Source organism: Eleginops maclovinus, chromosome 14, assembly GCF_036324505.1.
Source record: "Eleginops maclovinus isolate JMC-PN-2008 ecotype Puerto Natales chromosome 14, JC_Emac_rtc_rv5, whole genome shotgun sequence".
Classification (NCBI taxonomy): domain Eukaryota; kingdom Metazoa; phylum Chordata; class Actinopteri; order Perciformes; family Eleginopidae; genus Eleginops; species Eleginops maclovinus.
The window spans coordinates 6996390-7023294 of NC_086362.1; the positions used below are offsets into that span (position 1 = coordinate 6996390).

The 26905-nt window shown below is 41.4% G+C and overlaps 1 protein-coding gene across 1 annotated transcript in view; it reads right to left on the reverse strand.

Moving 5' to 3' along the window:
• LOC134876087 (adhesion G protein-coupled receptor L3-like) overlaps positions 1-26905 on the reverse strand; it is a 172302-nt gene that overhangs the window by 9573 nt on the left and 135824 nt on the right. Inside the window, 12 exon segments of the mRNA XM_063900934.1 lie at positions 679-804; positions 1145-1313; positions 2207-2233; positions 3680-3721; positions 6301-6392; positions 8559-8625; positions 12005-12225; positions 15070-15279; positions 21627-21803; positions 24084-24289; positions 25430-25460; positions 25462-25553. Coding sequence (XP_063757004.1) covers positions 679-804; positions 1145-1313; positions 2207-2233; positions 3680-3721; positions 6301-6392; positions 8559-8625; positions 12005-12225; positions 15070-15279; positions 21627-21803; positions 24084-24289; positions 25430-25460; positions 25462-25553 — 1460 coding nt within the window.

Below are 26905 nucleotides of genomic sequence, written 5' to 3' on the forward strand. Positions count from 1 at the left end.
AGTCAGCAGCTCCAATGTGCTCTGCTGATTACGCATTCATTCAGAGTAAGCAATAAACAAGCTCGTCTTTCTCTCTGAGTGTTTCCATTCCTGTCTGGTAGAGGTTGGAGCCATCTTGTCAGAGTCTAATTAAACGCTCTGATCTGTGTGCAGCGTGTAGCTTGTACCGTGGGCTGCTGCTGCTGCACGCTGCTCACTGAGGTCTATTTATATGTGAACACTGGAAGGAAAACACAAGATGTAGAACATGGATATGATGTGCAACGACAGCGTGTCATGGTTATGCTTCATGTCGATGTGAGAGGAATGCATTCGCTTTGTAAGGAGACAGATTAACAGATTTTGGGGGAGGAATTCAAATCCGCATGGAGACAATGTTTTCAGTCAGCGATGTTGCTGCAGAGCAGATTCACTTCATGTATGTTCAGCTCATCATGCAATAATAATATTTCCCTGCTTTCAAACAAGGGCATGAGCAGTACGACCTTGCAATCCATCATACATAAAGTCACCTTTAAAATCTGCTCTCATTAGTTCTGTGTGGTAGAGCACATCTGTGTCATGCCACATATTATTTAGGTCTGCTCAAAGACAAAATGACTGGTAGTCCAAAACCAATGAGAGCTAATTTATCCTACTGAGGAAGATACTGTAAAGACAGATTAAAAGTGGAGGCACCTGTGAGCCTGTAGAATAACGTCCCGGGACTCGAGAAGCCGTTCCTTTCACGGAGCCAATGGAGCTGTCCACACTTTTTCCGCTGCAGCAGTGAGTGCGCAGACATTTCCCATACTCCTTACGCACCTGAAGGAAGCAACAACATGAGTCCCCAGGTGGTGCAGATGGAAAGGCAACATAAACATATGCAAGAACTAAACAAAAGGAAAAGTCGTGGCTGTCAATCAAAAATCTACATTTAGACACCATTCATCACATAAGTCAGGCATTGACACACTGGTAGACCTTTTCCAATTTACTCTAATGGTTCAATCAGACTTACAGGTTGCAGGATTTTCTGAAAAAAACTCCCTCTTTTTGAAATAGTGAATGGAATTTTCTCTAGATGCAAAACATTTCCTTATTCTTATAGCCTCAACCTCAGATTATTTGTGGACAGAGAGATGATATCTGAGTGAAGCCTTACCTTCTTCTGCAGCACACAGTGGAAGATGAAGATGAACATGCCCTGCAGGGAGTTGAATATGGTGAACAGGTAGGCCATGACTACTGTGCTCTCGTTGACGTACATCAGGCCGAACGCCCAAGTAAGGCCCAGCAGGCAGAGCAGGGCGATGGCCCCAATCACCCAGGACCTGCAACACAACCCATCACACTCCTCACTACACATCAACAGTTTAAAATGCTTGGAAAATGGCTTACAAGAAGCAGAGCACAGTGTAGCAATAAAACATTGTGTTAGAATAAATGAAGGTTAAAAAACAACATGTTCAGGGAGCCATTTGATCCAAAATTATTATTATTATTTCTTTTGACAGGGTGGCACAAAGATGAGGAGGGGTCATAAAGTGATGACAATGAATTCAATGCTTTTTTCTCTGATTCTGTCCACGTCTGCGCTACCTTTTCATTTTCTTTAATGGCTCTCTTCCAAGCCATGCTGTTGAGTATTTAAAAAGCCAGAGATGGTCATAAAACTGCAGATTCATATATACGATAATGGAGGCCTGTCAGAACGGGAGGCTAACAAAGATGGCACTTTCATTAGAAGACTATTTACATGAGTACATTACATGTTGGGTTCTATTACCTGAGGGTCTTGTAAACTGTGATGAATGTGAACAAGTTCTATTAAGAATAAAAGGCTCCATCTCCGTGCAGAGAAGTGGCACTTTGTCTTCTTCTGTGGTGTTTCGGTGCCTTAAATTAAGCTTAATATCATGTGCAACAACAAGCATGCAGGAAGGATTTCCCTTTAAAGCTGTGAAGTTTTCTATCTGCAGCGCTATATCTACACTTGAATAAATATTTCTGCAGACTGCACTGAAGATCCATTTAAAACTAATCTTGCTTGTCACATTAGAGGAAATGTATATGTAAGAAAGGAGTGCTGTGTGCACACTAATGCAGGCTTCAATACGCTATAAATCATGTTAATGACACACAGGCACCTGCATGGATTTGTTAACATGGAGGAGTGATTGAAATATGGCATTATGGGAAATGAGGCCTTCAAATTTTGTCTTACTTGATCTCAGGTTCATAATCCTGATAGCTGAGCGATGTGGCGACATAACAAAAAGAAAACAGAAATAAATCATATCACATGGCAAGGAAATGGAGAGCTGTAATCCAAAAAATCAGACATTGAAGAGGGAAACAACACACAAAGAGGATTAAAGCTGCATCCACACATCAGACATGTTTTTGGTGATTTTGTGGTGATAACCGTAATTGTCCTGCTTGTGTGAAGAGCGCAGCCCGCTTCATAAACGCTGGCAGACCTTCATATTTAAGCCGTTATAAATGGGCCAGGTGTGCGGCAAAATAAATGATTTATGAATTCACCAGGGCAACCATTAAACATAATTTTCCCAGGGCTGTCTTAATGACCTGGAGGGAGAGGTACTTTATCAAGCTGCTGCCCGCAGAACGGACACAGAAACACAAGCAGTGTGCACAAAGAGAGCCAAATAATGTCCTCTCACCGGCAAACGTTTGGCTGCAGGAGTGTTTTATGATCGAGACATGGGAGGTCACAAGGAATGCATCGCAGAGGACAGGATATGAAGAGGCTACAATTCATATCTCCTCCTGGAGTTATCAGATAAAATATGGGGATGAGTTTGAGAGCTTCACAGAAGGAGCCTTGAGGCAAAAAAGCAGAGAAGCTCACTTACAAAATGAGGGTACTTTTTAGTTTTGCACACCTTAAAACTACCAGAACAGGACTTTAACTTCTTTTTCTGCCATCATTAGGCCCAAAAATGTTTGTTAAGCGCAATTTATGTTAAGGCAAATCTAATTCATCGGGGATATTTTTGTATTAAATGTTCATTTCAGTCAACATTTAAATAAAGCATTCAAGCAATACAGCTCAGGGAAACATATATTAATTTGAATGCTAGTACAATATATAAATCTACTATCCATCTGTGCAACAAATCAGCTTTATTGTGCTGTTATCTGAGAGAAAAACGCTAAATAATGTACAATTATAAGCAGAGATCTACATCAGACTGTGGCATCAAATTACCAGCAATTCCCATCAAAATGACTTAATTTAGCGTTCACTGCAATGTCACAGATCATTAATGTATGAGATTGCAATCGGTCATTTCAACCTGCTTCAAATGTGCGTAAAGTTATTTTATAGGAGGAAAAAAAAGGAAATGCTGTGATCTCCCCGAAGGGAAGGTAATTATTGACCCAAAGGTATGCTAAAAATGCTAATTAGCTCAAAGACATCAAGATGTTTCAGATGTCGGCATGGATGATTTGTGTCTTTGAAATCATCTCGTGAGAGGATACGCAAAGAGGAAGCTATGCAAAGTCACCCATTTAAGGCCATTATGCTCTGAATATGATGCCTTTAGAAGCTAGTTTTTTAAAGCTACAATATTTTAATCCATGAATCACAGGGCAGCCACATTACAAGGAGAGGAGGGAAAAACACATCAAAGACAGTGTGAAATCTACTCTACATCCGCAGAAATCTTACCAGTGCCACTCTACAATAACACATCCATCATAATAACGGTAGCTAAAACGAAAGTGGATGGATGGAAAACAGAAAGATGTTAGAGATAAACACAGGCAAATCAAAAGAAGAAGGGAGAGAGAAGCAGATCAAAATATTCATGTTAACAGAAAGCAGCATGATGAAACCTGAGGAGAAATCCTGACATCAAACCATAAGGAGAAATTAGTCGGTGCGAAGAGAAGACAAAGAAGACGCACCTCATTACCGAGACTTCATTAACCAGCGCTATCATCACATCACACCATTTCACTTTGATAACTCTTAAGAAAAGCTTGAGTGGAAAAAAAATAATGTTTCTGAGAGACTGCTGCATACTACTGGCTTTGATATTCTGCATTGCATTCAATCCATGTTAATGACTAATTACTTCCTGTTTGTGTTTATTACTTCCTGTCTTCCTGTAAACTTTTTGCAGGCGCGTGTTTAGAAAGGTTTACAAAGTGTGTCAGACGAATGAGAGGCTGACAGAAGCAGCACACCATTAATTTTTTTCCAACGGTCATCTGAAACACTACAGATTGCTTCGAGGTCGGAAAGACTCGGAGGTCAGAAGGTCAGCTGTGTGGTGCATTATGGGAGGCCACTGTAATAACTCATACCACGCTCAGAACTCCAGCAGTCAATATTTTTCAGCAGAACAAAGTATGCAATGTATCTTATGAGTAAGAGACAGAAATGGAGCTGGAAAATGTTAGCTAGAGGAGTTTTGGATCAAAGTGCGCCGCTAAGCTATATGTGTGCACACCGAGTACCATCTGTGTTTCTGACACTGTTCAAACCTTTGGAATATTTTTTCCAGTTTACATCACTATTAAAAGCCTTATATCTTATTCGATGTGTCGACCTTATTCTCAACTCCTCAGTCTTAACAGTTTATATATCAATAAGTGATTATTTACTATTATCTTAGCTGTACAACTGTGACACTTAGCAGTACATATAAAGTCAAAATTAATCTAAATGTAAGAAATACACTTTGTGGTGCTGCCATTTATACCTTTGCCTTGGATGTTTCTGTTTCCATTTTCAGCCGGATTACAGAAATAATACTGGCCCTATTATCATGACTCTTTTTGTGAAGGTGCGGCATGAGCCATTCGGGAGAAAATCCAAATTACGTGGTGTTTCTCTTATGGAGAAGGTGGGTCTCCAAATGTGGAATTCCAGTTTATTAAGTAAGGCAATATTCCCCTTAGTTAAAGCTGTTAATGTAATAACTGTAACTAAGTGAAGGCTGATGCAAAAGCCACTGGGTTTACTTATAATATATAAATATAGCAATTTGTCTCAGAAGTGACAAATCTAATAAACGCTGAACATTGTCATGATGAAGGGACGGTGATGTCAGTTTAATCAGAAGCAGCACTTAAAACCACAAACATCCTGCGGTGAGTTCACATAGAAACCCAGCCTGACTGCAGCTTCAGCAGCTACATCACGCTCGCTTTATGTGTCTCCCTGTGCAGAGAAGAGGGGGCAGACGGGGCCACTGTGCAGACACACATCCAGCGATGCGATGCCACAGAGAACAACCCGAGCCATAAAGCACACTAATGTGTCCACAGCGGCTTCAAAAAGCCAGGCAGACAGCAAAAACAGAGCAGAGACCCTTATCCATCATAGCACAGCGCGGAACAACAACTTTACACCATCTGTGGACGAACCCCCACCCTCTACACCCCCGACACCAGGTAGCTGCCGCTGACGTCAAACACAATGACCCAAAAGACCGTCATCCTCCAGAGGAGAGACTTAGAAACACATCACACACAATTCCGCAGGAAACTTTGAGAAGGCGATACTCTCTACAGCGTAATCTGAGGGGTGTAACGCACACATCACTGGGTGTTTTTAAGATCCACAGTCCATGCAGAATGCAACGCCTTGGCACTAAAAGCTGCACAAATCAATGTCCATAGTAAACACGGATAACATTACTGATCATTTGAGTTGTATGGCCTTTACTCAACTGATTGCATGTGGTTTATTGTCATTGTCATTGACCTTTAGTCTGCACCTATGTTGTATAAGGGATCGAACAACTACAGCTAATTGGCTTTTGCACCATAATGAAACGATTGAACTCCTTAAAATCAAGTGGCGTTGTACCAATAACAAGCAAAAAACTAGTCCTTTCTTATTTTTTCATAAGGTTAAAGTTTAGCCCGGTAACTTTAACCAGAAAACCGTTGTATTATTGTCCCTTAACAGACAAAATAAATATTCACATGTTAGCGACACTGAGCTAACACCAGGTCAGTGTTCTTTAGATATAGATGGAGATGTTTGATTTTAACTCTACCAGACACTACCTTCAAGTTTAATAACAGCACTTCGCTCGCGGACCCTTCTGCGGGGCGTTCATAACCCTAAGTGCCTTAAATGAGGTTCCCAAATATCAAAGGGGGAGGTGAGGAATAGTGACATGTACACGTCGCTCCTTTAGCAGCGTTTCATTGAAATGAAGGAAACACAATTCAGTCGTCACTCTAAAACATACTTTCATCTGTAAGAAAACGTCAACAGGAGCTATTTCTGTTCCGCTTTAATGGATATCCGGATGATCCGAGGGCTCTTACTTGATGTTGTCCAGGCAACCGGAGTCTGGTTTCAAGATGGCCGTGTGATGGAACATCTTGTAAAGGGCGATGCCGAGGAAGATCACGTTGAGCTGAGGGACACAGCGAGGAAGAGGAAGAGAGGATGTTTTCATTCATTTTAAATTAGTTTCTGCCAAACAGAGCAGAGAAATCTTATGAGTGCATGACGGTGGAACAACAGAATAACAAGAGGAAGAGGAGCGCTGCACGTATGAATTCCTCACACTTGTCTCGTCATATTCACACTTAGAGAAATCCTCTGGGAATAACTGCCACCGCCACGGATGTCCTTTTCTTTTACACTTTTTACTCTAAGAAAAAAACACTTGGCATTGATTGACATTTTTGTGAATCCCATGAAAAACGTAAAGAAAAGGGAATAGCAATAGTGATAACAAATATATTAAAAAAATACTATTTAAGTTAAAAATAAACATTACAAATTGGACAAAAGTCATAATAATGACGAATAAAAGACATGTATGAAGTAAGTTAAAGAACTAAGTTGAGAAAAATAAATAAAATGTATTAACAAAATAATAATAATTGTTATGCCTTAAACACCGCTATACTTTTCGTTTACACTTTTTATAAGTACAACAAAAAAAGGTTAAAAAAAAATACAATTTAAACAACTTATAGTAAAGATAGGATTAACAATAACAAACATTAATACAAAAGAAATGTATTATTGTTAGTCCTATAATTTTCAGTGTTTATAACATCATGTACCTGCTATAAAACAAGCGATCACATCTTTCATTCGATTGCATTTCATTGCAACACTTTAATTGCGCCATGAAGAGACACTTTTTAATTTGACTTCCTATGGAGTACTTCTGTTTCTTTATTCCCCCGGGTTTCTTATTTAAAAAAACTAAAATGTGAAATAAAAACTTTAAAAAGTTGAGTCAAGAATGTCACAATGAGTTTGACTTTTGCACCTGCCTTTGACAAAAACGTCTCATTATTTCCTTTTTCTCTGAGTCAGAATCACAAACTCAGATAATGAGTCAAACCTGGCCGCTAAATGAGGGGGCCTGTTCAGAGTGACTCCTCAAGAAATGCAGCAATTAGTTTGCTTTCACTGCTGCACCGCTAATATTAAGAAAATCAGAGGCGAGATTATAAAAGACATGCTTAAAATGCATTTTTGCCCTAAACATTCACCAAACTCCAGAGGAACAATTGGATCTGCTCTCTTCTTCCCAACATGGAAACTATTATCATAATTTTGATTTGATGTGTTCATACTGTATGTTCAGTTTCTTTCCTTGATTTGTAGTTACACCCATTATTACTGGTGACAAGGTTACTTTATTGATCTACTGCTGTTTCAGTTTGAACAATATCCTTTGGCCAACAATGTTTTAATATGCTCATTCCAAAAAAACTTAGATGAATTTGTGAAAGAGCAACAAACTGAACAGTGAAACTGATGAGTTGTTGAAATGAATTATTATGATTAATTGTTATAAGGGCTGACTTGTGTCTTGGGAACACATCTAAAAATGTAAATTATATAATAACTTAATACATTATGTGCTACAAGTTATCCACTATTGTTTCAGACATGCTATACTGTACTATATTTATCGTACACCAAAACATTATTAATTTTACTTAAATATAGGATTGGATATAATTTATTCATTGCATATTCAGATTTTTTTCCCAGATAAAGCAGCAGCATGTTAACAGTCACAACAAACAAATGTTTTATTGTAAAATATGTGTTGTCCTAGTTGTGCAAAACATAAGGTGTGTGTGTGTGTGTGTGTGTGTGTGTGTGTGTGTGTGTGTGTGTGTGTGTGTGTGTGTGTGTGTGTGTGTGTATGTGTGTGTGTGTGTGTGTGTGTGTGTGTGTATGTGTGTGTGTGTGTTAAGGGGGTGGAGAAAGGTAGTGTAGTAGAGTAGGAACAGAATCAATCATAATCTCGGAGTGGATTACTCCAACACTGCATACTGAGCAGAGTTCACTCTCCTTCTCTACGTCTCCCCCCCCCCCTCCTCCTCCCCCCAAAAATAGTCTCAGCCGGGTGACACACTGCGATAGATCCTCACACCCCTCATCTGTTTCTCAGGACAGCTGTGCCCGCCGAGACTTCTGCGCTCAACAGGGCGAAGAAAAGAGGGAGGAAAGAGAAGCGAGAGGAAAGGATCTCGCTGGAGCGTTTAAGGGACGACCCGCAGGCTAAGTAGGGTTAATGAGCAGAAGGGGGGGTAGGTTCGCTTACCATAATTATCAAGGTTGCTGGTCCTATGAAACTCCAAATGAAGTAGGTGTCCAGGCGCAGCCAGCAACTGCAATAGGAGGGAGAGAAGAGTGAGGAGGGGGGAGAGAAAGATTTAGGTTATGGCTTTATACTGAGAGGATATACATCAAGAGGAAGTTACTCAGAGGAATAGGCACTTCAGAACACAGACTGCTGCAAGGGGCTGAAGAATTATGGACATTAGAAGGGATTTAAAGGAAGAGGTTTTCAGTTTCAATTACTTTTCAATTGGCTTTGATCAGAAAACAGGTGGAAGAATTAAAGAGGCCCTATTGTAAACAATGCGTTTAAACATTCAGAACAGCCTTTAGGTTTTCTGTTTTCTAACATGTTGCTCTGTTTGGACTTCTTTCTCTCTTTCTTTTTGCTTCAACTCGGTTTCAATTAGTAGGGTTAAGTAGTATATTACCATTACAGATGATAATTTATGCCCGACTCAGTTCTTAATTGAATCGTAGCAGTATCACTCCAAAGGAATTTGATTGCCCTTGACCCTGACATGTCCACACACAAAGATCCTCACATGGTCATGTTCACTAAATTACTCTGCTGTAATTATGTCAAGAATGAAAAACTACGCTCTCCTGACCTTACTATCATATCAAAACAGTGAGAAGAAATACACACAGATGCAACCGGACAGAAGGTGGAAGGGATGCTTTGAAATGAAAAAATAAATAAATAAAAAATGTGATTTATGACCTGTGGATGAATTATTAATCTTTTAATCTCCGCTGCTGCAGCAGAAAGACGCCTCCATTTTTGGACACTGGAAAATTACAGTTCAGACGTGTTGTCTTTCGGGGGGCTTAGGTGCAGGGGGCACTATACAAGAAAACAGTGGTGAATTGTTTTACAGAAACATTTTAGGACAGAAAGCTAAGCAAATATGTCCCTTGAAATCTCATTGACAAAAGAACTGTTGCATGATATGATGACTGCTTTTCGGTCCCATTGTCTCGCATTAAAATACTGCAATACTGTTCTTTTAAAACCTCCACTGCAAAAGGACAAGTTTGCACAGCATTGTCAGTGTGAGCAGAGAGGGTATAATAGGAGAAGTGACGGGATAGAAGTGACTGTTGCTTTGTTGTTGATATGTCTCTCGTTCTCTGATGTCACTTGATAAGAGGAGGAAACGCAAAAAAACACATATAGAAGCATAAAGAAGAGCAAACAAAAGACACACAGAGAATCTGGCAGCTCATCAAAGCGTGTATGCTCCGAGTCGTGGAGAGAAATGACGCTGAAGCTTCTTATTGTTAGTCTCTTCCTCAGATCAGAGAGATTTAAAGACGTGGTGGGCGGTGGGAGCTGCAGGCTGTTGTTTCTTCCTGCCTGTCACAGTAGAGGAACTAAATACTTATATGAACCTGAACATGAGCAGAATAGGGCCCCTTTAAACTATAATCCCAAAAAGGAACAGTTCACCCACTGATCATAAACCACAAGCTTTCCCTTCTACCTGTAGTGCTTATACATTTCGGTATGATTTGTTCAGTGCCAGCCTTATCTCTACTGCAATACACCCGGATAGCTGGTGTCCTTCACAGAGAGAAGCCAACTAGTGAAGAAGCCTGTAAGACAACCGCCCTCGAAAAAGGAAAAAAAACAAAGTGTAGCTTGTTTTGTTTGTAGTAATCAATGCAAAAAATTAATTGGATTTTGAGAGAAAAATAAAACCTCCTTCCAAAAGATGAAAATGTCATTAATCATCTTGAATTCCTGTGGAAAAGATGAATTATTATAATTACTAGTGTAGTTTTAAGATACATCTCTAACACAGCTAAAAGATAAGGTTTTACCTGTGTCCTGAATACAAGCTGATGTGAAAATGCAATAAGCAGAACAGGTTTCAATTAGCTATTTATCAAAACAATATGGGATTTGCAAATGTTTTTTTTAAGAAATAAAATGCATTCAACATGTCTGTCAGGCCTGAAGGGTATAATGTTTTTGATGAGAGACACTGAACGTAAAGGTAAGTGTTTGTATTTACAATAAGAACCTCGGGAGAACTTTTACTAAAGCCAGCTATTATTGTGGACTACAGTACCGTGACTACATTACTGAAACTGGTTTCAAGAGTGTCCAGGTTGTTTGATTTATTACTTTCATTAAACTGAGTAATCCTGGTTCTGCTGACTCGAAAAGAGCTGCCTTGCTCAAGGGCCAATTGAGAGTAATCACTCTCAAAGAGTAATGTCATGAAGGTCTCCTGAGTTCAGAGTTTCCTCTTTAATGTTGGGTCACTTGTTGGATATTTCAAATGAGACCACCTATGATAATGCTGCTATAGTCCCTTAAACCCCCCCCCCCCCCCACACACACACACACACATACTTATTGCTATTCAAAACTCGTCCCGCCCTGTCCCTTCCCTCATCCTTCAATGGCAGCGAATAATTGTTCCACCGGTGGCAGGCTTTAATTATTCACATGATGCCAAGGCTCAGGCGGTGGCAGCTATCACCTCATCCATCACCAGGAACTACCAGTGTGTGTGTGTGTGTGTGTGTGTGTGTGTGTGTGTGTGTGTGTGTGTGTGTGTGCGTGCGTGCGTGCGTGTGTGTGCCATGTATGATAAACCTCTTGGAAGCAAACTGCTGATGCTGGTCTTCATTATTTCAGATGGCTTTGAGATTTACTCAGAGAAATGGAGGGCGATCCTCGCTCTGCTTTATGGAGCACTAAGAGGAGAGGGCGCATGCATCTTCAGTAGGAAATACTAAAAGGAGGCGTGTGTCTCTCTGTTAATCTTAATCGTCTCTCCCTCTCTCTTTCCCTCTTCATCTCCCTTCTCAAAGTCATCGTCCCCCCCCTCCCCGTCCTGATGTAATTTGTGCTTCCTAAAATGCTGGAGACATTAGCCACAACAGCCATTCATCCAACAATGCTATCTCATGAAGTGAGCATTTCTCACTGTCAGAACCATGTCAATTCAGCAGCTCCATTCCCCGTTCTGCTTCATTAAGAGTTGATGATAAGCTATAGCTATTGTAGCATCATCTGCAAGATTGTTAGAGACCCCTCGAACAAAATAAACTGTTGTAAGCAGGCTTTTTGTAGGTGGAGAGACAGACATGTGAGGGTCAGATATGACAGCATTTACTGCACCATAACAATCCCCAGATTTTACGTTATTTTCTAAAACTGGAAGTATAATTGTGTTTTTACCCTTTACATAAATAGCTTTCTTTGGTATCCATTGCAACTTGACATATTTGACTTTTTGACTGTACTTGTTGCGTATTTTCTATTTTAACTGTAATTATGTGACAAACGACTCTTGTATGTACTAGTCTAAAGCTGAGCCCAAAAAAGGACATGTGATCTTTCATGTTTGCATGCAGAAAGGGAAAATATTTCTTCCGCAGCTTTTAGGGCAGATTGTTAAATGTACTCACATTCGGTCAGTGCCGTAGCTGCGGTAGTCCACTGCAGCAGAAACGGCCACAATTAGCGCGGGGACCCCGTAGCCCACCAGGTAGAAGTAGCGCCTGCGTGAGTGCTCGCTCTCAAACACCTCCACCAGCATGATGTAGAGCTGCACGCCCTCAAGGAACATCCACGTGAATGCCGCCAGGAAAAAGAAGTGCAGCAGGGCGGCGAAGACGGCACAAGCAATCTGAGACGGAAGGGAGGTGTGAGTAATTACAGTAACCAAAAGTAGTTATTTTCTGGTTTCCTGCAGGATTAAATGCCTTGCTAGAGGGCAGAATATGTGACTATAGTTGAGCAGCATATTCTGACCTCTGCATGTTTGTGTCTTCTCCACAATTAGCATTGCTAAGCTCTGTTTGGCTGAAGCTGTTGGAAGTGAGCCTGTGGTGACTGGCAGGAGCTGCAGATACTGAGCCCATGTGTTCCTGTTTGCTGTAGCCGGCATGGTTGAAAGGGAGATATGAAGAAGAGGAGTCCACAGTCCTGCAGCCATTTGGAGCTCAGAGCATTCAATACTGCGGCCAAGTGTGCGGGAGCACATCATGTAGTTACACACTCTCTAAGTCTGCATGTGCCCAAACACTTTCTAACAACAATAAGACACACTGCTACCATCATGGATTGATCTAATTATCGGCACAGTTGAACATAACTGGGGTGTTTTGTCACTGAAATGGGTTCAATTAAATAACTAAAAGGTTGAGTGGACATTAATTGCAGTGCAGGAGAGTGATCCTAGAGCCGGGCTGTGAATCAAACCCATAAAAAGGTTATAGAGGGCGAGGTAAAGGGCTGAGCATTTTGTTTAAATTCAGAGAGAAAGCTTTGAGGTTTATCTTTGATATTGTTAATGTTGTGCCTTTAGAAATGTGTTTGTTATTCTGCTATCATAGTTTAATGTGATCGGGTTATTTTTGTAACCATGGTAATATATAAGCAGTGCATAATGGGAGACAGGAAGTAAATTTGCCATGCCGCGATCAGATACAGTTGCGTGAGCACATCCAGTCATCAGCTCCTCAGCTAAAGGCTATTCTTTCTCTCTCTTTGCCAAGGCAAAGTCTGTTTAAAGTCTATTAATGCACGTTATAACATTAGGTCGTCAAGTATTTTGAGTTTGCGAGTATATTCAGACGGCTAAGACGCTAATTGTGTTGCTAGGCTAAGTTAGTGCTAAATTTAGCTTTCTGCTTTACAGTTGCTTGCTGTTTGGTTGACTTGATCGTATCTCATTGTTCTGTGTTTACAGTTTCACAAGATTCCCAGTAAACTTCATGGAAACAAATCATCTGTGTCCTGGTTTTTTTGGGAGTGTTTAAGCTGAATGGAAACATATACCATGACAGTTATCATTTGAAAACATTAGGCAAAAAATAACAACACTGCAGTATTTCTTTCTCTGTAAATGTTATTAACTTGTTAATGTTATTGCCTTCTATTTTTTATTTAGAATTTTCTTTTTTTAAACTTTTAATCTACAATTATTGTTGCATTTTCTATTTGTTTTATTTTAGCTTAAGTTTTAATGGTCTCATTTTATGCACCTTGCACGAAAAAAACTACTATTTGAATCTGCTATTGTTTGGTTTTAAATTTAATTATGTTGTTTAATTGTTGTTTTTTATGAATTTTACCCCGTAGGGTGTTATTGAGTATGTACTATGAATTATTATTTATAACATTGCGTTCCTGAATGTTTGTATTTATTTATTCCTGTTTCAACCAGTTTGTTTTACAAAAAAAGTGCAGCATAAATGAAGTCCTCCCTTTCACGGAAAAGAGTATTTTCCCAGCAGTATGTGAATGCACCATTGCTCTTCGATGAGCTCTCAATGAGGTGATCATCTTTTTATTGTTTATATTATTTTGTATTATTATTATTATTACAACTAGGAATCATGTATTTCTGGTTAGCATTAGTTCAGCTAATAGTATGCTTAGGATAACACTATGTTATAAAATAAATTACACATACTTTCATACAATCTTTTACAGTATGTGTTCCCTCTGAGCAAATATAACTGTGCCTCGTTGGAAGCAGAAATGACACGACAGCAGGAAGCTGTGGGTGGAGCAAAGCCCTCCGCCCTCCAGTACACATGTAATGACATTTGTCTAGAGTGTGAACACACACACTTGAAGATGACACACAGCTGAAACTCCAGTTATTAAAAGACGGTTTACTGTATTGAAAGGATTAATGCAGATTACTCTGAAGAGTTTACAAATGTGAGAAGAGCAGCATGAGGAGGTTAGGGAGTGAAAGGATGAATTAATGTCGTTGAGTGTGTGCCTTACACAAGAGAATAACATTTGTGTTTTGTGTGCGAGTCATCTCAAGTGAGCGTTTGCTTCTTTGCAGCCAGGGGACCAAGAGGAGTGTTTGTGGAATAAAGTGCATCTATTTCTCTCCTTTCAGCGTTTCATCTCAGTGCCGAGCAGAATCTGAAAGTTCATGGCCACAGGCTCTCTCTCTGCGGGAGGGACAGCAAAGGTTACACACCCTTTTAAAATCAGAGGAGAAGATGGTGGAGGCTTGTCTTTCTCTGGACTATTAATTATCAAAAATGTGTTTATAAAATGTTGTCTTTATTTGTTTAGACACTTTCATTGCACTCCTTACTGACCAGATGTTGAAAATCTGGCAACCTGATTTATATAAAGAAGTTAAACTCATATTGGCCTTATATTTCAAGTGTTTTTTATTTAATGTCAGTATGTTGTTGTCATATTTACATATGTTCGATTACCTTATGATACTGATTTCAATCCAACACTTAATCTTTAAAATTAACTCTGCGTAACCCTCTTTGTTTTCTTGGCAGGAGTACGATAACAACTTGATTGAACTCTAATGTTTGTATATAAAATATTTTAATAGCTGGATCCAGCAGCTAGATACCTTAGCCCAGCTTAGCATAAAGAGTGTAAAAGCAATGATTTAGAAATGTACCACTTTTACAGTACCTTGTGCAGGAGGCTTATTGCAGCGGTGCTAAATAAACACACTCCATAGACGGTATCTTACCGGCTGGTCCCCTCGGTTGATGCCCACCAGGAACAGAGACTCTGCGATAAACAGGCTGATACACAGGTTCTTGTGGATGGTGTTACGGTCGCTCTGCAGACCGCGGAAGAAGCAGAAGGTGAAGAGGCTGATGAGCAGGCAGACCAGAGACAGGAGTATGCCCACCCAGGTGATCACGTCCAGGAGCATGTCATGGACTGGGTCTGTGTTCTGCAAGAGGAGGGCATAAAGAAAGAGGTCAACTTGCTTCAATGTCCAGCAAAAAGTTTTTTTCAAATACATTGGACACAGACCCAAATATTGGTTTGACTGCATCGAAAAGATAACGCTGATAAAGACAAGAAATTAAAAATTAAAACAAGACCATACAATTAAATCACCTTCCAGTCTCAGCGGACCCTCTCTTTCATTTTCAATATTATTTTGTTTATGTGTAGTGTGCATTCAATACCCCGTGCCAGAGTGAGCCACAGGTGGCACACATCAATCATGAATTACTCAGCGTGAATCAATCTGAACTGTTTCATCTCGCTGAGGAAACAAGTGGAACAAAGTGAGCGGTCCAGAGGGCGGCAGGTGTCTCCCACCAACACAACAGAAATACAATCAAAGCACGACATGCTCAATAACTGCCACTGATGCTTTTAGAAATGTTTCTCCTTTCAAAGTGTAATTTGCAACCACAGCCAGTTCTGGGCTCTAAAAAGCCTTTTCCTGACCATAAATCTGTGGCTTTACAGGAGAGATAAGGATCAACAGCGATTCCTCCGCGGCCATGAAAGAGAATTTACATCAGTCCATAAAAGCCAAGTGCACACAGGGATACTTGGACAGAAGAGGGCAAAGGCAACTTGCCCAAAAACAGCGAGATCTGCAGAATAACCGACTTATGTGGCCTTAAACAAAGACTGAGAAATAAACTTCTGCCAAAAACCTGCCAAGGAAAAACTGTTAGCACTGGAGCTTGGTTAGAAATGTGTAAACATCGGCTAGAGCATTTCTGCTTTTACTCTGAAACTCTAAAAGCTAGCTTAAAGTAATGCATATGTGATTGAAACAGTTAGAAGTTATGGATTAACAAAATAAAAAGTTTTAGGGACTGCTAAATCATCTGACAGTTTACTATCATGCTACCAGGGAGGAGTAGAGGCTCCCCAAGGGGAAGGGATGTTTTAAAAAAAAAAGAAATGGCAGACTGTTATTCCTTTTGGGACTCAGCTACTGTCTGGGGAAAGTCTTAACATGATGTGTGTGTGTGTGTGTGGATGCTAAGGGGGATCAGACAGGAATTATTTGTTTGAAGGCAGAAGCTTCTCCTTTTAACAGTGTGTGCATCACAGACCAGATAAAACCAGTCTTTAGAGATATTAAAGGTGTGTGTACGCAGCCTTGGCTTGCTGCAAAAATGCAAGACGCTCAGCTATAGGGAAATATTTGCTTACGGAGAGAAACAACACAGCGAAGGCATGCATATCTCTCAGGCAAGCTCATTCTTAAAGCCAGTCAGCAGTATTTTCTGGGGGCAGGGAGAGAGAGACCATCAACACCCACGAGTGGTTTGTCTTTCTTCTTCATGCTTCCCCCCAGTAGAGTTACAGTGACGGAACTAGGGGGATGAAGTATGGCAGAGAGCCTTGTTTAGAGGCAGCATAGAGGGGAACAGATGCTGATCATTAAGGCGCTCGGCTACAATAACAGCCGCAGCGCTCCTCCAGTCTGGGGAGAGCGCTCTTTTGATTTTCCTGCCTGATGAGCCGTTGTGTATATGTTGGAGGGGCGAGGGTGGGGGGGTTGCAAGATGTTACATAGAGCAGTGTGTGTGTGTGTGTGTGTGAGACGTACTTTAGAGGGGTGCACACGCAGTGGGTGGCAACAGATGGCTGTGCCTGCCTGCGCTGTAGGTGCATGTGACACACAGTTCAGCATTATAGAGGTATTGATGCGGTGGGTGGTACTAGCTGCTGCACATTGTGAGGGGACCCTTAGGTCTCCGGCACAATCCATCACTATTTCTCCTCCCATTGAAGAGGGGGCAGGTCAGAGAAAATGGTCAAGTTCTACACCTGGTGATGGATTTACTGAGGAACCATGTCTTTGTTCTGGGAGGTGCATGATGGCTGACACGTCGCCAGCCACATTGTCTCTGCTGAAAAGTTTCCTTTCACTGGGGGCTGTGCCCAGGCAGGATGGCAAATGATGTGATCTGCAGAGCCTCGGCACCTTACCTCACACTGACAAGCCTCAATGATTGGAATCAGTCCAGGAGGCTCTACCGCGGCCGGACGTAATTTCCTCTGAAATGTACTTGCTGTCGCCGAGTCACACAGCGGCCATGTTACTTAGTGGAGCGAGGCACATTTGTGCACATTTGATTTGTCTTCCCATCTTTTTTTATCTGTTCAGTTTTTCTCCTATTTTTTAAACACATACTTTATCATTCCAGCAGACGGATGCCTGGGCCGATTGGCTTTGCCCCTGATCTGCTCTCCTTGTAGCACAGAATAAAGTTTCTGGGCTCTCAAGCACTCCGACAAGTAGGAGCAGACGTGGCGACGAGCATTTTGCATCGCGCTGGTCGCACCATCTGAACCTCACTTCACATCAGACACACTTAATTACCATAACACTCTGTGATCCGAGCCAAAGCCTCCTGAACCCGTTCTCTGTAGGGTGAAGTGGCGAAGAGAACAGAGCGTCATCCCCTTCTTCCCAACAGAACCGCTCCCAGCATGGGGCTATGAAGCCAATCCAATTAAAATGCATAAATCTGCCGCTGCATCAAGCTTTGACTCATGAAATACGGTCAGGCCGTGCTGAGGGCTAGTGGCCTGCTGCAGGGAGTCATGTGACACCTTCACCTAGGGTACGACAGAGGATTTATGATCCGGAGTTGCAGAGAGGCCGTATGAATCAGTTGCAGGCGAATTCGTCACATTTAAAAGGGGCTGGGGGAGAGATTCCAGCGTGCATGGCAGGAGTTGACATTCAGCACATGCACCTCATGTCACACTATGTTCGGAGCTTCGATAACTATGATATAAGGCCAGAGCAGGTCTTTCAGTTGCTATGGCACTTAATGTGGTCTCCATCCTCTGAGGCTGTGCCTTAAACAGATTTATTCCCAGCACCATGCGTACAACATGAAACACAGCGCTAACCTTGACCGTCCTCTCTCATCACAGCTACCGTCTGATGGTGCCCGGCTGGAGATGTCCCGTGAAGACAGTGATGAATGCTACCCAAATTTCGCCCTCTCCATCATGCAGGGGGATGTGCCATTGATTTATATTTACTGGTGTGTCGGGGAAAGTGGCACTTACCAGTAGCTCAATGCCTCCCAGGGGCATATCTGAGCACACACATCTACTGCGTGAATAACGGCCTATAGGTGGAAGCACTGCAGCTCCACACGTCTTCAGCTGGGGCTTGAGCTTTAATTCAAAGGTGTGTTCTCATCTCAATGCACAACTTGGGGACCTTAATTCAAAGACTGAGCCTCCGATGCTTCAATGCCTATAAAGGGAATCTGGAAGATGTTTGAAGAAGACCCTGTTGACATGATGGCCCTCCGTGATTTTTCTTTAGTGGATCTTTGGTTTCTACAGCTTGTAAAAAGCATCATGATTTGTTTAGTGTTTCCTTTAGTTGGTGGTGCCACTTCTGGACTATCTTTCTGGATGTATTATTTATACATGAGACAATAATATAAATCAAACTTAACACGAATCTACCGGATAGAGACCAAAATACATTTTCTTCAAACACAGCAAGAGGGTTCAAAATCAGGACATCTTGAGGTTACAATCATCAGTGCTCTCAGCAAAGTCACATTTAAATAAGTTGCTGCAAAAAACTCAGTTTGCAATTATAATTTAAAGATACCAAAGAGACGTATAATCTCTCACACACAGCTGCCGTCTGGAAGAAGAGTTTTCCTGTGGTTATGCGGCCGCTGGCGCCCTTCGCTTCGGGTATCCGGATCAGTGGAAGGCATCAGAAAGCGCTTTAAAATTAGCAAACAAGAAGCTCGAGTGGAGACGCATCGGCGGTGGTGGCATCTCTCGATGCCCTTGTGATTGTCTGAGTGGCATTACCTGATCGCTGCTTCTGACAGATATCGTTTGAGTGACTGAAGTGTTCGGTTCAGATATTGGACTTTAATGAGTTCTCAAGGAAGATCTCACATGAGGTAATCCCATTAAGGGCACTGCATTAGAAAACCTCGAGGCTCTAAAGATCTTTGAGATGTGATTTAGAAATTATTCTGAGGAACAAGTTGACAACTGAATTAATCCTGATGCGACACTGTGAGGGGAGTCTAATCTCACGAACAGTTTCTACCTTTGCCCATAGTGCATTTGTGCACATGTATTATGACAACATTTAGGTCTCAAAAGAGTCAGAAAGAACTGGGACATGTTAGAGTTTATGGTACAGACTGAGTAACAATAATATAATGGATAAATAATAATTGTAATTTTCAGGTGAAAATCTACCATGTCTACTTATCAACTTTCTCTGACAGATTGGAGTATCTCTCTACTAGATGTGAGCTGAAAATGCACATTACATCCGCTTCCTAAATCAGCACCAAGGGCAAAAGGAGAGCGGTCATAAAGTCTCATGCACATTATGTGGCATTTTGCATGCAATAACTTGGTGCTGAAAATAAAACACTCCAAGATAAAGATCCCTGAGTATCACTATGCGTAGTGTGCCCAGCATCCATGAGCTAAACAACAACAAGATGAAAGATGATGGCGGCGCTGCGGCAAGGAGCGTCTGTCCTCTGAAGGAAAATTGTAATTACAGCTTCGCCCATCTTCTCTTCGATGCCACTAAAGAAATAAACAAGGTTAGAATATAATCTGCTGCTCGGAGGGTAATGAGTAATAACAATGCAGGGATCAGCATTGGTATGCCCTGTTTCCATGGATACAAAAACACTGAATGTCTTGCATTTATGAAATTTCTTTCTCTGCCTCTCACATACACACTCCTTTCACCGGTGTTCTCAGACACAACACTGTGACAGTTTGGCAAATAAAAAGCCTCCGTATCTGCCATTCAGCGGCACCTTCGAACAAGCGGCCTTTTATAACAGCAGAGTGGAGAAAAGATAAAGAGTAAGGCAGGGGGGGAAAGCGCTATCACTCAGAACTGGGGTGTAACAACTGTCCACTTTCCTCCGGTGAATGCAGTGCCACAAGCAAGGCAGGCTTTCCAAACCGCTAAAGGATTGGGCTGACTGAAAGCGCCCCTTTTACGGCTTCCTTTCCCCCTGCTTTGCTTTCACTGCGTGAAAGATCCCATTCTTCTCGCCTCCCTCTCTATTCCAGCCTGGCCTTCAGCCTGCAGAGAGCTTAGTGGCAGCAAAGTCACGCTGCTGAGTGACAAACAGTTGCTCCCTCTGGAAGAAACCCCATCACCCAGCCCTCCCTGGAGCCATGTGTGCAGGAGGAAGATGAATTTCAGATTGTGTGCATGTATGTTTTTTGAGAGGTGAAGGCAGGTCGAGTGGTTTCATGGACAACAGCCAACTGGGACGGAGATTGAGAAGAGAGTCTCTCAGAGACAGATGCCACAGCAGCGCCCAGACTCTCCCTGTCAGCTGAAAGTCTTCAAACTTCCTGTGACAGGAATTATTAATCCATCTGCCAGCATCAGAGAACTTCATCTCTAACATTCTCTCTACCTACCGAGCTTTCTAAAGTGCTGCCCACAATAAAAACAACACATACATCTCCCAGCCAAATTACACTTTCTTTACTGGAACAGGCCTTATTTTTTTTTACAACTTCCATTAGCACCTCCCAATGAATTGCTCTCCGGCACTCACACTAACTGCGCTCATTCCACTTAGCTTCTGCATCTACCCTGAAGGCAGAAAAAAACAAATGGTGCATTGATAAAATCCTGCAATATGAGGATACTATGTTAATGTTCCCCCTTTTCTCTCTATTCTGCCTTTATGGGTAAATAAAATACCACTTTCATGCATAAAATAAAATAAGCAAATACAAGGATTTGACTCTACTGCTATGAAAAGAGGCAAAAGAGACACAAAAACAGTCCAAACATATATAAAGCCTGAAGACAAGTGTTACATAAAGGTTAAAAAGTCAACAATAACATGTAAAGATGTACTTGAAACAGGCATTGTTTGCTGCAGCTCATCATACATTTGGGCTGTTACACTGGAGTTTTCAGACAGCTGCAATCGATACACACTTTACAGAAACGGGGCCATTGTTTAAAACTATATGAAGAGTGTGTGTGTGTTTATTGGCACTTTAAATGTTAGTCTACAAAGTGTTGTGAAGGTCAGCAAACACTTCTCAATCTATTACAACCCCGTGAACTTAAAATGTAAGGCAAATATAAAACACATATTGACAAACAGAAACTGCTGAAGCTCACTCTCCTTGTAAGCGGCTGTGTAAAGCGTTACTGACGGATCAATGCCTTTTCATTCCTCTCAGATACTTTTGGTAAATTGCACTTTTTGATGATAAATAGGTCAGTTGAGAAGCAGGAGGAGGGTAGAGTTTGCCTACCTTGACGTCCACGTGGGCCATGAGCACGGCAAAGTTGGTGAGGTGTGTGCAGGAGCAGGTGGTGTGTGTGCGGTTGGTGCCGAGCAGACGGCAGTCCTGCGTGGACCAGAAACCGGTCATAGTCCTCTTGGAGTAACTCCAGAATGAACAGTTGGGGTTGAAGTTCTCCTCAGACTGCTGTTAGAGGAAAAACATTAGCAAAAGTTTTAATTTATATCAACAATACATTAGTGTTGCCGTCTTTCAGTTGAATAATCTGTTCTTCATTTATTTGTGTATTTGTATTGCAATATGGACAAGTGCAATATTCAATTGTGGAACAACTGCCTATTAGATCTACAACTGAAAGTGTGAAGAGAGATTATCCCACCGCAAGATGAAACACAGGGATCATCTCATTATTTTTCTTGTCTCAAAGATTTGAAAATATGTTTTTTTTTTTATGCTAAAATACTTATTTCTGAGGAAATCTCAGGTAAAGATCTTTTTTTTTCAAATGTATTTTCTTTTTTTATTTCCTTAGAATATTAACATGTTTTCTTCTGACAAGGTGAAAGAAGGGGTATGGAGTTTAGCCAATTAGTTTTATCAATTTAAACTTTGCTTTATTTGAAGAATATACAACTTGATAACAGACTTGTTTTCTCCTGTCCTTTCCAAAATACAGCCAGTTTTACTGCCATACAGCATCATGCAAATCCTGCCTGTTTTCATAGTTTTTTTCCCTTCCTTTATAACTCTAATGGACTGCCGCTCTGTTTAACATTCACTGCGCCTCTGCCATCTCGCCTGCCATTTTACACAAGTCACCCCCAACCACTGCACAACAAAACATAAGTACTGATAAATAGATACATCAACCGTCCGTCCCTCTCGAGCCCAATTTCTTTTGTGTCTTCACAAGCCAAAGCAGATGTGGCTTTTCTTTGTGATGCACAGCTGCCAAGGTTAAACATGTCCGCCGTCTTACTGTTAACTCTGCGAGGAGCTGCAGTTTGTCATACTCTCACTCTCGCTGTAGGCTAATTAGTCTAATAAGGTTTATCCTTTGTGAATGTAAATTTGCCGCTGACTGAGTTTACCCTTCACCCATCCAAATGGCGTGTAAAAGACTCCACGGCGAGCAGATAGGACGACCCTCCGTCCCATTAATGGCTTTAATTGGTCCCATTAAGTGGCGAGGCAGGGAAGCAAAACAATAACCAGAGGACACATCATCATTTCCCCAGAAGAGCAGCGATCCAAAACCTCGCGCATGGGAGCGGAATTAAGTGTGGAGAGCCAAATAAATTGCACTTGAGATTAGAACACTCAGGTTTACTTTCAAGGGCAAAGTAAAGGTCGACTCAACATACCTCAAATAAAAAATCTATATTTTTTTTACGGCGGCTCAAAACATTACCATTACGAGCTGCTTCAGAAATGATGCAAAACTCTAAACACAAAAAAAGTGACGCACACAGCTGGGACCGGAGTGCTTGTTGGCGTTCGGGATGATAACATGTGTCAGTTGATGTGATATAATAGAGATATGATTATCTCAGTTATTTTTCTTTTATTCTTGAAGCCAAATATAAATAAAGCTCATTGTATTTGTGACACTAAATATGATTTATTCTCACACAAAACAAAGCCTCTGTCCTGGCCACAACCAGGCCAGGTAATCAGAGCGTCAGAAGCTCTTCATTTGATGCTCCACAGCACGCTGTTGTAGATGCAAAAAGTCAATATTGCATCCAATCAAGTTTAATTAATTGCGCATGATTATTTTACGATTAATTGTACAGGCCTCGGTGTACACAGAATTCACTCTGTATGTAAATGTCTGTGTGTCTATGTCAATTTAGCGTGATGGAAAGACAGTAAGCAGAAGAGTGCAGGTGACACACTTTTGTGAAAGGGCATGGTTTTATCAATGTGAGGAGTACTAAAGCACCAACAGTAAAATTGTTTAATCTGCAAATGACTCTTAAGGCAGGTGAGTCAGAGTAATAACTGCACTGATGTTGCCCCCTGACATTTCACCACCATTTGACATCCATAAGCTCTCCTTCTTTTATTCTCTTTCCCTCTGCAGGGTTTTTCTGCCGTGTTGCTTCCTGCCAGGTCCCTCCTACACATGAGACCTGCTGCAATTCTCCTATGGTTGTTCAGCACGCATGGTAATCGCTGAGGGCGTTGTTCGCAGACAAAACAGGGATATTTGGAGGGAAGCAGAGTGTGGAGAAGATAATGGAGTCAAGAGGGAGAAGTCGTGGCTCCCAACCATGACTCAGCAGCCTGCAGTGAGGCTTCGTGTGATGGATATTTGTTCAAGAGATCACTCTGGTGTTTGTTCAGACTAATAAACAACAACTCTATGAGCAATCCTTCACACCTCTTCCTGAATAAAACGTATCTTTCTTGGTTTGAGACGTGATTTTTTTGTGTGCAAAAGGAGCAGAAAGCATAGCGTACCTGCAGATGTCTGATGGTGAATATGACGGGGTCCGAGAGGTACACTTTGTTGGAGTCCTTGTTGATGGCCGCGGTGATGACCGGGGAATTAACGATGACAGAGTAATTGGTCGCCATGGCCTCGCTGCCAAGTTTCATGCTGGCGTTCTCCGTCGACAGGTAGATCCCGATGTGTTTGTACAGGACAAACGCAATCCGGATCTCACCTGTAGCAAGACGATGGGACAAAAAGTCAGTCCCCAGCAGAGAATACGCTGACAAACACATTAACAGGGAGACATGCCCTAAACTCTGTGGTGCCACGAAGCTAGATGTTCACTCGTCAATATGTATCTAAACTAGATTTGCATGCTCTGGGATTAAGATTTTAGTCAAGTGAAACGAGCAATCGTGCCTCAAAAAGAAGAAAGAACCAAATCATAATGAGCACAGCACTTGGGCAGTCCATGCCGTGCAGTGGTTATACAATTTGACAACAATATGCTAGTTAGAAGGCTTATACATACTATCAAAAGCTATTGAGCTTAAGCAACACAAATGAAAAACAGGAAATAAAAACACAAAAGGCACTGGGAGTACTCCCACTTTGTTATCACTAGAATCAGAAACTGTCAAAAAACAGACCAGTGTCAGCGTTGCCAAAATAATTCCACAAGAGGAAAGAAACCTTTCCAACATCAACAGACAGTTATTTTAATTCAGCATCCCAAAAATGTGGTAAGTCTCTTCTGTTGGCACTGACAAAGGCGAGCATTTCTCTCGTTAAAATCCTCTTCCTCACTTTCACCTCCTGCAGCCTCACTGTGGAGTATTGATATGAAAGGAAGCTCCCTCCTGCCGTGACTGAGATCACTCACTCAGATGAAAAGGAAACAGTTAGGGTGCTACGGCGCCGTCTGACGGGAAAATATGGGCCACCCTGCTCTAATGATCCTGAGCCCGGCTGGACGTGGACGCGTCCTCCAGCTGAGAGGAGCCGGGCGCTGCGGGGGCTCAGCCTCATTTACATGGGCTGATAATAAAAACTAAAAATGGAGCGGTATTACAAATATCTCATTGTGCCTCGTTTTAGTTTGGAGGCAGTGCTGGAATGTACAGTACGGTCCTATTTAAACTCTCACATCGATCCAGGTGTTTTATATGCAGACCATATAAGAGGATTTGGAAGGAAAATGTAAAGTTTTTTACATGCATCTGCTATGAAATTCCTGCTATACCTTTGCAGTCACATGCAATGTAAGACAATTATTTTAAATATTGCAGGCCAGGAATTGTTTTTAAAGTAATGCGATCCGGATGAAACACAGCACACCAACTGAAGCATGATTAACAGTGTGTTTCCTCACCGTTTCTCCCGTGCTGCTTCAGCGTGTTGGCCTGACAGGTGGATGGAGTTGCCCTGTCCTCCTGTCTGTGGGAACTTCAGATCGGGCAAGTTCCCATCAGTGCTCATCCTCGCCACCTCCAGCTCTGCACAGAGAAAACACAGGACAGCTTGTTTGTAATCAATACGTTTGATTTTCATTATACATAGCAGCATTACAGTTGAGGCATATTAAATATCCCACAGAATATTTAATATGGTTATTGATTTCGAGCCTAGAGTTCGATGCTAGGATTTTTGAAAGACTTAATATTACCTGATTACATATAGTTGGACTATCTGCTATTATGGCCGTAACTTTCTTGTTGATGCAAATCCAGCAAAGTCAGGTCTTTCATACCACATAACAAGCACAAAACATACCATTTGCAAGAAATACTTCACAATTTTTTTTTTAAACCCGGGGTTACCTTCAATTCTTAAAGAAGCATTGTTTTTCTAACATGCTTCCACAGTGAATATGGTGCATGACCAAGTAAGTCTTGATGGATTGTAAAAGGATGTTGTGATACAGTATTTAATTCAATTCATCAGAATGTTCTTAGCTTTTTGACTATTTGTTCACGGTGGCAGCGTTCAAAGTTTTCTTTAATAATTCAGTGTAACATGGGGTTAAATAATGAAAAAATGAACTTCAAAATCACTCTTAAGAACATTCTTTCATCATGCATATGAAATGTAAAACTACACGGACAATATGATGTTTTAAAAAAAAGAGAGTAAACTTTAAACAAATCCCTTTCAAACAGCCTCTCTCCTGTGGCAGCTGATTTTATTACTCCATGCATCTCCGCTGAGCCTGAATACTTCACATCTTTCCTCTCTCATATCTGTGTGTCTGCAGGACTCTTAATCAACTGCCTATCAACAGTTCAGGCGACACAGTTTCCTCTCAGACTGTCAAAACAAAGGTTTTCTTTGGCCTTTGAATAAAAAGACATCTTCATTTCAAGCAGGAGCGTAGAGAGCAGGAGATGAGAGCAGCAGATAAAGAGGAGCTGCAGCTCAGCAGATGTTGTGTCTGCATCCAGCTCCTAATTTATGGTTCAAAGACTCCAGCATCACACAGCAGAGAAAAATGGGCTGCTGTTAGCAGAGCAGCGGATATAAAAAGCTAATTCCATCAGAATTACAATGCCAGGATACAATTCAGCTTCATAAAGCAGTGGAGTGTGCTCTCATCAGGGGAGACCGCTGACCTGTGTGAAGTCTACCCATTCCTAAATGTCAGATTATCTCCCAGAGCACTGAGATGACTCCACCGTGCGTTGAAAGAAAAGACGTTGCACAAACTCCCATAAATAAATGCTGTAGTTTATCCAAAACCAAGGACCAGTAATATATATAATTACAGGGGTTGTATTTATGGTCCAGTGGCTTCCTGAAGTCTCGTAATTAGCTCCAGGGGAGAAGCAGGAAGTAAGTTCCCTCAAATGCA